The sequence below is a fragment of the Petromyzon marinus genome, chromosome 46 (genome assembly GCF_048934315.1).
Source record: "Petromyzon marinus isolate PM22_M1 ecotype Great Lakes invasive population chromosome 46, UKy_Petmar_22M1.pri1.0, whole genome shotgun sequence".
NCBI classification, from domain to species: domain Eukaryota; kingdom Metazoa; phylum Chordata; class Hyperoartia; order Petromyzontiformes; family Petromyzontidae; genus Petromyzon; species Petromyzon marinus.
Genome location: NC_133712.1, coordinates 12,043,366 through 12,058,164, shown reverse-complemented (window position 1 = coordinate 12,058,164; position 14,799 = coordinate 12,043,366). Strand labels below are relative to the sequence as shown.

Genomic DNA, 14,799 nt, shown 5'->3' with positions numbered 1-14,799 from the left:
CCCGTGTGCTTCGTAGGGGGGTTGGGTTTTTTTTTTTGGAGACCTCAACGCCTGAGCCGATAAATATCCGCGGAAGCCACGAATTCGTGCTGCATTCTCACACATTTTGGGTGGGAGCTGCGTGGGGCAGTGGTTTTCACACCGTGCTACGATGTCATCGCGCCTGACTTGAGCTCGACTTGCTCGCACCCGGCTGACATCAGTGGCGAGTTTACTGGACGTCTGTGGAACAAACAAACACAATCATAAGTCTGCAGCTCGTCGGATTCCTCCGGTGTGAATAAATATTCCGACTGCTGAGTTTGCATCGGAACTCGACCATGGCCGACACGGCGTGCCTGAAGCCTCTGTCATTCCAGCAGTGGATTGACAAAGGGGGACGTGAAGGCTACACGGGGGATCTTTGTCTTTGTGCGTCACAGCGGGTTCCCGCTGCACTGCGACTACGAATCCGGCTAACAGCAGTGGCCAGTGATATTGGGATTCGGTCTTGAAGATATATATGTTATATAGCTGTGCAAACGATTGATTGACCGTTACAGCTATCTGGCACGTGCAGCGCGTGTATTTGATAATCACTTAGGTTGGCAAACCCCCGCCCCCCTCTCACCGGTGGCACGCACAAAACCGCCATGCGATGTGGCTCAGAGAAGTGGCGGCGCTTGGCAGCAGCAAGTCAAGCAACAGCGGAGGGGGAACCCAAGCAGAGCAAATTCAGGGTACCGGATGAAATCGTGAATTTTTTTTTTTTAAACACAACAGGGGGCGCGTCACATCAACTGCATAGCTCAGGCAGCTCAAGCCTCCAGTACATCACGTGACTTCCCTGTGGCCACACCCACTCTGAGCCCCTCCCCTCTCCCCACCCGCTGTGAAAACAGACGCCGATCCTACTCCGTGCAGCAGCAGCGGCGTCGATCCTCCTCCATCCTCTCCCTATCTCTCCTCACCCCTCTGCTCCCGTTTCTCCGTTCCTTCTCCACCCCTCTCCCATGATTTCCCATTCCCTTCTCCTCTCTCTCTACCCTCTCCCGTTCCTCTTTCTCTCCCCCCCCCCCCCACCACGCATTACATCCTGGACTCAACTAACTTCCCCGTGGTGCAGCCACTACGGGTACATCAGTTGCGCGCTAGAAGCGTTTCTAACGCAACCCATTAGCCACACGGCCTTCTGGGAAGTGGCATCATTTCAGCAGCATCGGTTCAACACAAGCAATCTCTGGACTGGTCTAAACATCCACTGTCTCATCAGAAGGGGCAGGCTTTGCTTGAACCATTGGTTCAACGCGGGCAAAACCTGGGACCGGTTTAGACATCGTCTCGTATAGGCGGGGCAGGCTTCGCTTGAACTATTGGTTCAACGCGGGCAAAAACTCCGGGTGGGTTTCGACATTCGATGCATCATCAGCAGCGCGAGGCTCGCTCGGACCAAAACCGGCGAACTGCCCAGACACGGGCAAAAGGCCGCTTTTGGGCGTGGGTCCACCAACACCCACAGCAGTTGTGTTCACGGTGCGAGTCTGGAAACAATGCGGGCGTTGGTGGTGTCCTGGCTGAGAGAGAAGGGAACAGTTGAGGCATAGGAAGTAGGGGGAAAAAAAGCCTTTTAATTATTACGCACGCACAAAGACAAAGACCGCCCGTATAGCCTTGGCAGGATGTTTGGGGGCAAGTGGTTTTAGCGAGCAGCACCCTATGAAGGCCGGCACGGCACACGAGGGGGTGGGTGGCCAGCACCCGGCCCGATCGCCTTTGTCTCCCCAGTGGCGATATCTATTCATCGCACCAGGTACTCGTTTGATAGCTGAGTCGACCTAGGGGAGGCCCAGTAGCGGTTCAGACAATCGTCACTGGGTGTTGGCCGCGAGCGGGAATAGAACTCGAGTTCGTAACGCAGCGTAGCGCTAACCGCTACACTACCGCTCCCCTTACGCGTGTACACACGCTGTGTGTGTACGCTGTGTGTGTGTACACACACGCTGTGTGTGTGTGTACGCTGTGTGTGTGTACGCTGTGTGTGTGCGTGTAGTGTAGCGGTTAGCGCTACGCTGCGCTATGAACCCGGCAACGATTATCTGAACTGGTCCCGCGCCTCCCCTAGGTCGACTCAGCCTCAAATTAATACCCAATGCGGTGTATAAAAAAACACATCGCCAATGGGGAGACAAAGGCGGTCGGGCGTGATTCTGACCACACCACGCACTCACTCGCCGTCTGGAAGGATGAATCCGAGCTGAAGAGGACGTCTCCACGTCTCCACCCACGGCTCACAACAACGAGCAGAGCGCCGTGGCGGATAAAAACAACACACCACGTTGACGCGATGATAAACCTGCCAATCCATTTCCAGTCATCGCCATCATCAAAAACCATGATCAATCCACTGCTGGATCAATGCCCGTGGTCACCACCAGTTAACGGATTTCAACCAGCATCGAGACAGTCTTCTCCACGCCTACGCGACCTCAAGCTAGGCGCACCTAGCTTGGCACAGTCAGTGGGGCACAACGGCATCGAGGGGGGGGGGGGGGGAGGGATGTGGAGGAACCTCCGCGGATTTCTATGACAACACATGGCTTGTGTAAGTGTTGGGGCATCGGCCTGCGTGCTGACACGTGGACTCCTCCACTGTAGTGGTATGGGGTTGATTAATACCACTGATGGCTCTCTGTGGAGGGTTGTGGACAATTCGCTCCGTCTGTCGACCACATCACGGGATTTCGGGACCCTCTCTCATATTACATCGAGCTGAACTAAACCTATATTCTGAACGACGTACGCTTTTCTAGTTTTGACTTTGCTTATTTTTGTTAAAGTTTTTTTTTTTTACCAAGGAAAGGCCAGGAACAGAACAAATATATATCCCACAAATGATAGCGCAACGAAGTGGCTTATCATCATGTGGACATTTACAGCAGGCAAATACCCTAAACGCGTGATGTTGATTCTAAACGTGGAAGACCCGGAGGAAACCCCACGCAATCACGGGGGGTGGAGAACACACAAACTCCAAATATACAGCAGCGGGCGTCAGGGTCGGGGGTCGAACCCACGAGCCTCCTGTATACCAGGCGAGGAAGTTAACATCTCAGTGTAACACGTCGTAGGCTTTCGCGACCATCCACAATACAGGGTTTTTTTGTTAGATCTCGTAAATATATAAATGTGTCGTTAAACCCGCCACCACCCGACACAGCCAACTAGTAAGGGTTGTCACGTAAACAGAACGTGGCCAATTCGTCACTAGTACAGCACCACATCGGTGTGTTGGAGAGACAAGCCACAAACATTTACAATCCAAGTACGACGTTTCGCCAGTAATTATAACTAGCTTCATCAGGCGACAGCCACGTTTCGTTGAGGACTATCGGGCCAAATTGCTTAAATGCCCGAACAACTCACAGCGCCTTACAGGACATCCCAAACATGCCCAATGCTCGACCGCTCTATCCCAAGGGGGCCCTCCCAGTGGCAGCTGTCCCTGTGCGCCACAAGTTTGTTACGCGGCACCACCCGCCAGCATTCCATCTGCCAGTAGTATACGGCACACGTTGGGGGGGGGGGGGTGGGTGGCCAGCACCACACCCGGCCGCCTTTGTCTCCCCAGTGGCGATGTTTACACATCGCGCCGGGTACTCGTTTGAGGCTGAGTCGACCCAGGGGGATGCCCAAAACCGGTTCAGATAATCGTCACCGGCGTTGTTGGTGGCCGTGAGCGGGAAGCGAACTCGGGGCCGCAGGGTTTGAAAGCGCAGCACGCTAACCGCTGCGCCACCGCTCCCCGCAAGGATCTCACCACCACCACCACCGGCTTGGCTGCGAGGTGGCCGGAAGTAAATTCATAGATCCGTCTGTGTGGACACTTGAGCGCTGCCCGCCTCCAATTAGCACGGTGGGCTACGTACGATGCGAAAGAAGTTCAGCATGCGTAAAAAGAACAACCGTGCTCATTGTGCTGCTGCTGCTAATTATGGAATTGGTCAAACATCAGCAGTAGCAGGCAAGGACCCTCCCGCAAAATACAGTCGCAGAATATTGATGTACACTGGGTAAAATCCGATGAGCTATAAAGCTCTTTTTAAAATATGCTCGAGACTCAGTGAGGCCTGCTTAGCAGTTGGTATTAGTTGTATTGTGGCGAATTAAGATTGTCGTATCTGGCGGTAACGGACCCCTGTAGGTGCTTCCACGGATCTCTACCAGTCCGAAGCTTGCACGTTGTAAGGCGGAGGAAAAATGCTATCCCTTCCTCGGATTTCTACCGGCGGGGTTGCTGTGCTTTAGTTTATATTAAGAGAATGGATAACGCAAGTGCTTCCGCGGATGTCTGCACAGCCTTCGCGTGCTCACTCGCAAGTGCTTCCGCGGATTTCTAAACTTCCGAGGCACGCTGGCTGTATGAGTGAGAGCTTCCGCGGATGTCTGCACAGCAACTGTTGCCATGCTCACTAATTGACACTACCGCGGGGGGCAATTACTCGTTATGAGCGGGCTAGTGCGAATTGGGGGGCACGAGTTGATGGACGTTGCGAACTTTTCCTTCGGGAGAAATAAAAAAAGAACAACACAGCTCGACTCAAACAGCGGGCCCCATTCCAGAGAATTATGTAATGAGTGCACAAAGACGAAGATACCCCCCGTGTCGCCCCTGAACAGACGATGATCTGAACCGATCCTGGGACTCCACCTAAATTGACTCAGCCATTGTGCGGTGAAAAAAAAAACATCGCCACCGGGGAGACAAAGGCGGATGGGCGTGGTGTTGGCCACCCACTCCCCTCGAGTGCCTTCCTGGCCTTAATAGGTGCTCGCTAACAGCACTGCCCCCCCCCCACCCCAGAGTATGTTAATGGCTATAGAGGGGATCTTGTTTGATGGGGAAGTTTGTTTGAGCGATCCTTCGCAATGGTAAGCCGGTGACAGAGGACAACAACAACAACAACTTGTGGGGGGGGAGGGGGGGGCATGGGAGTAGAGTACGACAGTAAGTTGGCGAGGTGTGGGCGGAGTCCCTTCAAGAGAGGGGTGACAGACGCCGAGAGAGCTACGCAGTGCGCGGGCCACGTGGCCGCATTCCGACTCACACAGACTCACATCACTAACACGCACGTATCACACACACACATCACTAACACGCACGTATCACACACACACATCACTAACACGCACGTATCACACACACACATCACTCACACACACGTATCACACACACACACATCACTAACACGCACGTATCACACACACATCACTAACACGCACGTATCACACACACACATCACACACACATGCATCACACACACACATCACTAACACATCACTCACACACACACGCATCACACACACATCACTCACACACACACGCATCACACACACACACACACGCATCACTCACACACACACGCATCACACACACACGCATCACACACACACACATCACTAACACGCACGTATCACACACACACATCACTAACACGCACACATCACTCACACACACACGCATCACACACACATGCATCACACACATCACTAACACGCACGTATCACACACGCATCACACACACACATCACTAACACGCACGTATCACACACACACACGCATCACTCACACACACACGCATCACACACACGCATCACACACACACATCACTAACACGCACGTATCACACACGCATCACACACACACATCACTAACACGCACGTATCACACACACACGCATCACACACACACATCACTCACACACACGCATCACACACACATCACACACACATACGCATCACACACACGCATCACACTCACACACGCATCACACTCACACACACATCACACGCGCACACACACAGATTCGCATCACACACACAGACTCGCATCACTCACACACAGACACACTACGTACACACACATATACACACAGACAGACACACTACGTACACACTTACACAAACACACACTACGTACACACTTACACACATACACACACAGACACACTGCGTACACACTTACACATATACACACACAGACACACTACGTACACACTTACACATATACACACAGACACACTACGTACACACTTACACATATACACACAGACACACTACGTACACACTTACACATATACACACACAGACACACACACACAGACACACTACGTACACACTTACACATATACACACACAGACACACAGACACACACACACAGACACACTACGTACATACTTACACATATACACACACCTAGACACACATTTTTCCGATCTTTGAAGGTCTGGGAACGGAAAATATAAAAAAAACACAAATCTCCGAAAACCACTTACAGACGCATACAAAGACAAAACCCCCCCGTATAGCCGACTGAGTCTGTTGGGGCAAGCACATATGAAGGTGAGGCAAGCACATGTGAAGGTGGTGTTGCCAACGCCACGCCCGGCCGCATTTGTCTCCCCAGGGCTGATATTTTATACACCGCATCAGACACTAATTTGTCTCCCCAGGGCTGATATTTGATACACCGCATCAGACACTAATTTAAGGCTGAGTCGACGTAGGGAAGGCTCAGTAACTGTTCAATTATTCGCAGCTGTGATTGGAGTTGTTAACTACCTTGCCTGGTATACAGGAGGTCGTGGGTTCGATCCCGACCCTGACGCCTGCTGCTGTATATTTGGAGTTTGCGTGTATCTCTCTCATCACGGTGGCTAGGAGATGTTGACTACCTCGCCTGGTATACAGGAGGTCGTGGGTTCAATCCCAACCCTGACGCCTGCTGCTGTATATTTGGAGTTTGCGTGTCTCTCTCGAATCATCATCACGGCGGCTAGGAGATGATAACTACTTCGCCTGGTGTGCAGGAGGTCGTGGGTTCGATCCCGACCCTGACGCCTGCTGCTGTATATTTGGAGTTTGCGTGTCTCTCTCATCATCATCATCATCACGGTGGCTAGGAGATGTTAACTACCTCGCTTGGTATACATGAGGTCGTGGGTTCAATCCCAACCCTGACGCCTGCTGCTGCTGCTGTATATTTGGAGTTTGCGTGTCTCTCTCTCATCATCACGGTGGCTAGGAGATGTTAACTACCTCGCCTGGTATACAGGAGGTCGTGGGTTCAATCCCAACCCCGACGCCTGCTGCTGTTGTATATTTGGAGTTTGCGTGTCTCTCTCATCATCATCATCACGGTGGCTAGGAGATGTTAACTACCTCGCCTGGTTTACAGGAGGTCGTGGGTTCAATCCCAACCCTGACGCCTGCTGCTGCTGTATATTTGGAGTTTGCGTGTCTCTCTCATTATCATCATCACGGTGGCTAGGAGATGTTAACTACCTCGCCTGGTATGTAGGAGGCCGTGGGTTCGATCCCGACCCTGACGCCTGCTGCTGCATATTTGGAGTTTGCGTGTCTCTCTCTCATCATCATCACGGTGGCTAGGAGATGTTAACTACCTCGCCTGGTGTACAGGAGGTCGTGGGTTCGATCCAAACCCTGACGCCTGCTGCTGCTGCTGTATATTTGGAGTTTGCGTATCTCTCTCATCATCATCACGGTGGCTAGGAGATGTTAGCTACCTCGCCTGGTATACAGGAGGTTGTGGATTCAATCGCGACCCTGACGCCTGCTGCTGCTGTATATTTGGAGTTTGCGTGTCTCTCTCTCATCATCATCATCACCACGGTGGCTAGGAGATGTTAACTACCTCGCCTGGTATACAGGAGGTCGTGGGTTCAATCCCAACCCCGACGCCTGCTGCTGTTGTATATTTGGAGTTTGCGTGTCTCTCTCATCATCATCATCACGGTGGCTAGGAGATGTTAACTACCTCGCCTGGTTTACAGGAGGTCGTGGGTTCAATCCCAACCCTGACGCCTGCTGCTGCTGTATATTTGGAGTTTGCGTGTCTCTCTCATTATCATCATCACGGTGGCTAGGAGATGTTAACTACCTCGCCTGGTATGTAGGAGGCCGTGGGTTCGATCCCGACCCTGACGCCTGCTGCTGCATATTTGGAGTTTGCGTGTCTCTCTCTCATCATCATCACGGTGGCTAGGAGATGTTAACTACCTCGCCTGGTGTACAGGAGGTCGTGGGTTCGATCCAAACCCTGACGCCTGCTGCTGCTGCTGTATATTTGGAGTTTGCGTATCTCTCTCATCATCATCACGGTGGCTAGGAGATGTTAGCTACCTCGCCTGGTATACAGGAGGTTGTGGATTCAATCGCGACCCTGACGCCTGCTGCTGCTGTATATTTGGAGTTTGCGTGTCTCTCTCTCATCATCATCATCACCACGGTGGCTAGGAGATGTTAACTACCTCGCCTGGTATACAGGAAGTTGTGGGTTAGATCCCGACCCTGACCGCCTGCTGCTGTATATTTGGAGTTTGCGTGTCTCTCTCTAATCATCATCACGGTGGCTAGGAGATGTTAACTACCTCGCCTGGTGTACAGGAAGTCGTGGGCTCGATCCCGACCCTGACGCCTGCTGCTGTATATTTGGAGTTTGCGTGTCTCTCTCTAATCATCATCATCACGGTGGCTAGGAGATGTTAACTACCTCGCCTGGTGTGCAGGAGGTCGTGGGTTCGATCCCAACCCTGACGCCTGCTGCTGCTGCTGTATATTTGGAGTTTGCGTGTCTCTCTCATTATCATCATCACGGTGGCTAGGAGATGTTAACTACCTCGCCTGGTGTACAGGAGGTTGTGGGTTCGATCCCGACCCTGACGCCTGCTGCTGTATATTTGGAGTTTGCGTGTCTCTCTCTAATCATCATCACGGTGGCTAGGAGATGTTAATTACCTCGCCTGGTGTACAGGAGGTCGTGGGTTCGATCCCGACGCTGACGCCTGCTGCTGCATATTTGGAGTTTGCGTGTCTCTCTCTAATCATCATCACGGTGGCTAGGAGATGTTAACTACCTCGCCTGGTATGCAGGAGGTCGTGGGTTCGATCCCGACCCTGACGCCTGCTGCTGCTGTATATTTGGAGTTTGCGTGTCTCTCTCTCATCATGTTCACGGCGGCTAGGAGATGTTAACTACCTTGCCTGGTGTGCAGGAGGTCGTGGGTTCGATCCCGACCCTGACGCCTGCTGCTGTATATTTGGAGTTTTCCTGTCTCTCTCGAATCATCATCACGGTGGCTATGAGATGTTAACTACCTCGCCTGGTATACAGGAAGTTGTGGGTTAGATCCCGACCCTGACCGCCTGCTGCTGTATATTTGGAGTTTGCCTGTCTCTCTCTAATCATCATCACGGTGGCTAGGAGATGTTAACTACCTCGCCTGGTGTACAGGAAGTCGTGGGTTCGATCCCGACCCTGACGCCTGCTGCTGTATATTTGGAGTTTGCGTGTCTCTCTCTAATCATCATCATCATCACGGTGGCTAGGAGATGTTAACTACCTCGCCTCGTGCGCAGGAGGTCGTGGGTTCGATCCCAACCCTGACGCCTGGCGCTGCTGCTGTATTTTTGGAGTTTGCGTGTGTCTCTCTCATCATCATCATCACGGTGGCTAGGAGATGTTAACTACCTCGCCTGGTATACAGGAGCTCGTGGGTTCGATCCCGATCCTGACGCCTGCTGCTGTATATTTGGAGTTTGCGTGTCTCTCTCGAATCATCATCACGGCGGCTAGGAGATGTTAACTACCTCGCCTGGTGTGCAGGAGGTCGTGGGTTCGATCCCGACCCTGACGCCTGCTGCTGTATATTTGGAGTTTGCGTGTCTCTCTCGAATCATCATCACGGTGGCTAGGAGATGGTAACTACCTCGCCTGGTATACAGGAGGTCGTGGGTTCAATCCCAACTCTGACGCCTGCTGCTGCTGCTGTATATTTGGAGTTTGCGTGTCTCTCTCTCATCATCAACATCACGGTGGCTAGGAGATGTTAACTACCTCGCCTGGTATACAGGAAGTTGTGGGTTAGATCCCGACCCTGACCGCCTGCTGCTGTATATTTGGAGTTTGCGTGTCTCTCTCTAATCATCATCACGGTGGCTAGGAGATGTTAACTACCTCGCCTGGTGTACAGGAAGTCGTGGGTTCGATCCCGACCCTGACGCCTGCTGCTGTATATTTGGAGTTTGCGTGTCTCTCTCTAATCATCATCATCACGGTGGCTAGGAGATGTTAACTACCTCGCCTGGTGTGCAGGAGGTCGTGGGTTCGATCCCAACCCTGACGCCTGCTGCTGCTGCTGTATATTTGGAGTTTGCGTATCTCTCTCATTATCATCATCACGGTGGCTAGGAGATGTTAACTACCTCGCCTGGTATACAGGAGGTTGTGGGTTCGATCCCGACCCTGACGCCTGCTTCTGTATATTTGGAGTTTGCGTGTCTCTCTCTAATCATCATCACGGTGGCTAGGAGATGTTAATTACCTCGCCTGGTGTACAGGAGGTCGTGGGTTCGATCCCGACCCTGACGCCTGCTGCTGTATATTTGGAGTTTGCGTGTCTCTCTCGAATCATCATCATCACGGTGGCTAGGAGATGGTAACTACCTCGCCTGGTATACAGGAGGTCGTGGGTTCAATCGCGACCCTGATGCCTGCTGCTGCTGCTGTATATTTGGAGTTTGCGTGTCTCTCTCTCATCATTATCATCACGGTGGCTAGGAGATGTTAACTGCCTCGCCTGGTATGCAGGAGGTCGTGGGTTCTATCCCAATCCTGACGCCTGCTGCTGTATATTTGGAGTTTGCGGTGTCTCTCTCTCATAATCATCACGGTGGCTAGGAGATGTTTACTACCTCGCTTGGTATACAGGAGGTCGTGGGTTCGATCCCAATCCTGACGCCTGCTGCTGCTGCTGCTGTATATTTGGAGTTTGCGGCGTCTCTTTCTCTCCCCGTGGTCGTGTGGATTTCTCTCCGGAGCCTCCGGTTTTCCCCCCGCGACGTAAAAAAAAATCACCACGCGTTCAGAGTATGTGGCTGCTATATGAATACCCACGTCATAATTAATCCATTTCGTTGAGCTATCATTTGTTGCCAAGTCGCTTTCTGAAACAAAGCAAAACAAAGTAGCTACCCAGAGGTAAGTGGTGGGCCCTTACCTGGTCAAAAAAAATTGTCGTTTTAGTTATTGTACGGCGTGACGGGGCAGGCAGCTTCCAAATAGCTGACCAGGTAGTTCGAACAGCCGATTAAAGGATAATGCCGCTCAACTATAGGGCTATACCTAATCAATGAAATAAATCAACTGAACTGATTCGAAGCGAGACCTCTGCTGTGACAAGACCACGAGCTGGGCACGAGGTAATGTGACCCCCCCCCCCCTCCACACCTCCACTCCACAACTGCCCCATCACTCACGCGGAGCCGACAGGATGGAGTGGTGGTGATAGTGGTGGTCTTGACGACACATCATGCCGTAGGGAGTCCTTTGTTTTGGTTTGGGGGCCAATGGTCAGGCCCCCCCCCCCACTCCTCTCGCTTCTTCGTTGCACGCTCCAGCTTCTCCCCCCGACTGCGGCAATTAGCAGATCTGTCAGCACAAATCACGCGTAGGCGGCTTTCGCGACCGATATCATCCACGTAAATATATAAATGTGTCGTTAAACCCCGCCACCACCCGACACAGCCAACTAGTAAGGGTTGTCACGTAAACAGAACGTGGCCAATTCGTCACTAGTAGAGCACTAACCGGTGTGTTGGAGAGCCAAGCCACAACATTTACAATCCGAGTACGACGTTTCGCCAGTAATTACAACTGGCTTCATCAGGCGACGCGGTCGACCGATAAGAGGAGCCCGTCGCACTTGACCGCACCCCGTGCACAAGTCTCCCGCTTGCATGCTGTGACCAGATGGACATTCCGCTGGTCACGAACACGCCGAGGTGTCTCTGGGAACTGCGTGACAAAGTGTACGCGCATGCACACACACACATACACACACGTACATACACACACATACACACACATACACACACACATACACACATACACACACACATACACACATACATACACACACATACACACACATACAGACATACATACACATACACACACATACACACACATACAGACACACATACACACACACATACACACACATACATACACACATACACACATACATACACACACATACATACACACATACACACACATACACACACATACACACACACATACACACACATACAGACACACATACACACACATAATACACACATACACACACATACATACACACATACACACATACACACACAACAACAACAACCGCCATTCGCCACTAAGTGGCGGTGACGTCACCACGACGCTTGTGCCAGGCTATGTGCACCCTGAGGCCACGTGAAGTGTCGAACGCCCGCTGGCAGGAGGTCACGGGGCAGACCCAGGTGCCACGGATCGAGTGACTGAGATGACTGGCTGATGCACCATCTGTGCCCCCTACTGTGCCAACCTGCTGTGCTTTAGCCACCCGGCGCTCCGCTCGTTGTTCTGAGCGTCGCTCCTCCGCCCTCCGTTGTTGTAGGAGGGCGACTACCTCCAACTGCCCAGTAGCATCCTTCACGAGCCTCCTCCACAGAGGCCGATCTTGACACCGCTGGTACCAGTCATCGGCAAGTCCACTCAGCTCCACGTCCTCCTCTACCACATCACTCCATCTCTTCTCTAGCCCGTGCCGCGCCCGTTTAGCCCCCTCAATCCGGCCGAACAAAAGCTGTTTCGGCATGCGGTGGCTGGGCATGCGGGCTACATGACCCAGCCATCGCAGCCTTCCCCGCCGGAGGAGCTCACCGATGGGACCTTGCCCAGATCTTTCAAGGATTTGTGAGCTCCTCATACAATCCAGTCTGGTTAAACCCAGGATGGATCGTAGGCAGACCAGCCTAAATGTTTCTAACCGGCGAAGATGTTCCATTAGGGGGGTCCACGTTTCGCAAGCGTAGAGAAGGGAGGGAATGACCGTGGCCGAGAAGGCCTGAAGCTTAGTGGGAGCGACAGACCAGGTAGCTTCCACACAGCGTTACGCAACCGATGAAAAGATATTGCCGCTCGACTGATTCGGAGTGAGACCTCTGCTGTTAAACTGGAGCCAGTCATAAGCACACTGCCCAGGTATGGGAAACTCTCCACTCTCTCCACAACTGCCCCATCACCGATTGGGAGTTGTGGGGGTGGAGTGTCCGATGGTACAAAATACCCAGGCAGGTGGTTAGTTTTGGTGGGGCTGATGGTAAGGCCCCACCTCTTAGTGGCACGCTCCAGTCTCAACAGCAGCGTCTCCAACTCCTCCTCTGACTGAGCAGCTATTACCAAATCAACAGCATACATAACGTGGTTGAGAAATAGGGAGCCATCCCTTGACCGCACCCGGGCATTGATCAGCCTCCCATTATATCTGTACCATATGGAGATTCCCCCGGTACAGCTATTGAAGCCTTCACGAACTACGTGGTCAAAATAGATGTTAAATAATGTGGGAGCCAGAGGACATCCCTGTCGCACCCCAAGGTGTACAGGGAATGGCTCTGACTCCCGGCCACGTAGTTTTACCCGGGCCCGCTCACCATCATGAAGGTCCTTAATGATCGTGAGCAGAGGGTCAGGTACTCCAAAAGCACGAAGAACAACCCAGAGCCCAGGCCTACTGATGGTATCATAGGCCTTGAGCAGGTCAATAAAGCAGAGATGTAGGTCTTGTTGGAATTCCCTACACCTCTGCTGTAGCAGACGGACAGAAAAGATGGCATCTGTGCAGGACCGCCCTTTCCTGAAACCGCATTGGGGCTCCGCAAGCCTCTCCTCAGCGTGCCTGGCAAGGCGATGCTGAATATTCCTTGCCAGGACCTTTCCCGGCACACTGAGGAGTGAGATGCCCCTGTAGTTGTGACAGTCTGTGCGGTCCCCCTTCTTAAAAAGGGGGACCACCAGGGCATCCTTCCAATCCTGCGGAACCCGTCCAGTGGTCTAGACCGTTGTTATGATGTCATATAGGGCAGTCTGTGCACAAACGCCACCCTCCCTCAGCATTTCGCTTGGGAGATCATCTCTGCCCGCTGCCTTTCCTGGTCTCAGACTCCGGATCGCCTTCAGTACTTCCTCAACAGATGGCACCTCAGCCAGCCACTCACAGGGGGTGACTTCTTCCAATATTTGAGGCACCGCAGCCTTAGCAGGGTCATCCTCACTTTGTGCCACGATTTTTCCTGGCTAAGGGATTTTCCCTCCCCCAGGACCTCACAGAAATGCTCAGCAAATCTGCAAACCTGTTCCTGGGGGTCGGAGATTGGATCACCGTTTTTTTCCCCTAATGATGGTAATAGGTGTGTCGCTACAGGTTACTTTTTGATGGAGTTAAATAGAGATTTTTGATCACGGGCTACTGAGACAGACTCCATCTCCTCAGCAACCCGCGACCACCACCCATCCTTGCAGCGCCTCACGGCTCTCCGAACCTCTGAGCGAAGGCTGTGGTAAGCCTCCTCATTCTCTGACGTGGGATTCTGTAGCCGATGACAGTGGGCCTGTCGCTTTTTCTCAACCATCCTGAACACCTCCTCTGTCAGCCAGGGTCTCTGGGGAGGTCTGGACCGCGTACTCAAAGCAGCCATTGCAGCTGCATGAGTCACAGACCTAAACCTCGCCTATTTACCCTCGACATCAGGAGGAGTGGGGGACGATGCCAACCCCAACAGCAAGCGATGATGAAATTCTCGCTTGCAACTTTAATCAGATAACTGAGACTAGGCCACTTTAGGTTGGAATGGGGTTCTGGGTGTACACCCACCACCGGAGTGGAAGAATGGCAGGCGCATCTTACAGATGACTAGTCGATGGTCAG

At 52.5% G+C, this 14,799-nt stretch overlaps 1 protein-coding gene across 1 annotated transcript in view; it reads left to right on the top strand.

The window, feature by feature from the left end:
* The first annotated feature begins 6,138 nt into the window (after positions 1 to 6,138).
* Positions 6,139 to 14,799, top strand: part of LOC116952303 (caveolin-1-like) — a 33,846-nt gene continuing 25,185 nt past the window's right edge. Inside the window, exon 1 of the mRNA XM_076074178.1 lies at positions 6,139 to 6,379. Coding sequence (XP_075930293.1) covers positions 6,374 to 6,379 — 6 coding nt within the window. The 5' untranslated portion in view covers positions 6,139 to 6,373. The remainder of the gene's footprint in view (positions 6,380 to 14,799) is intronic.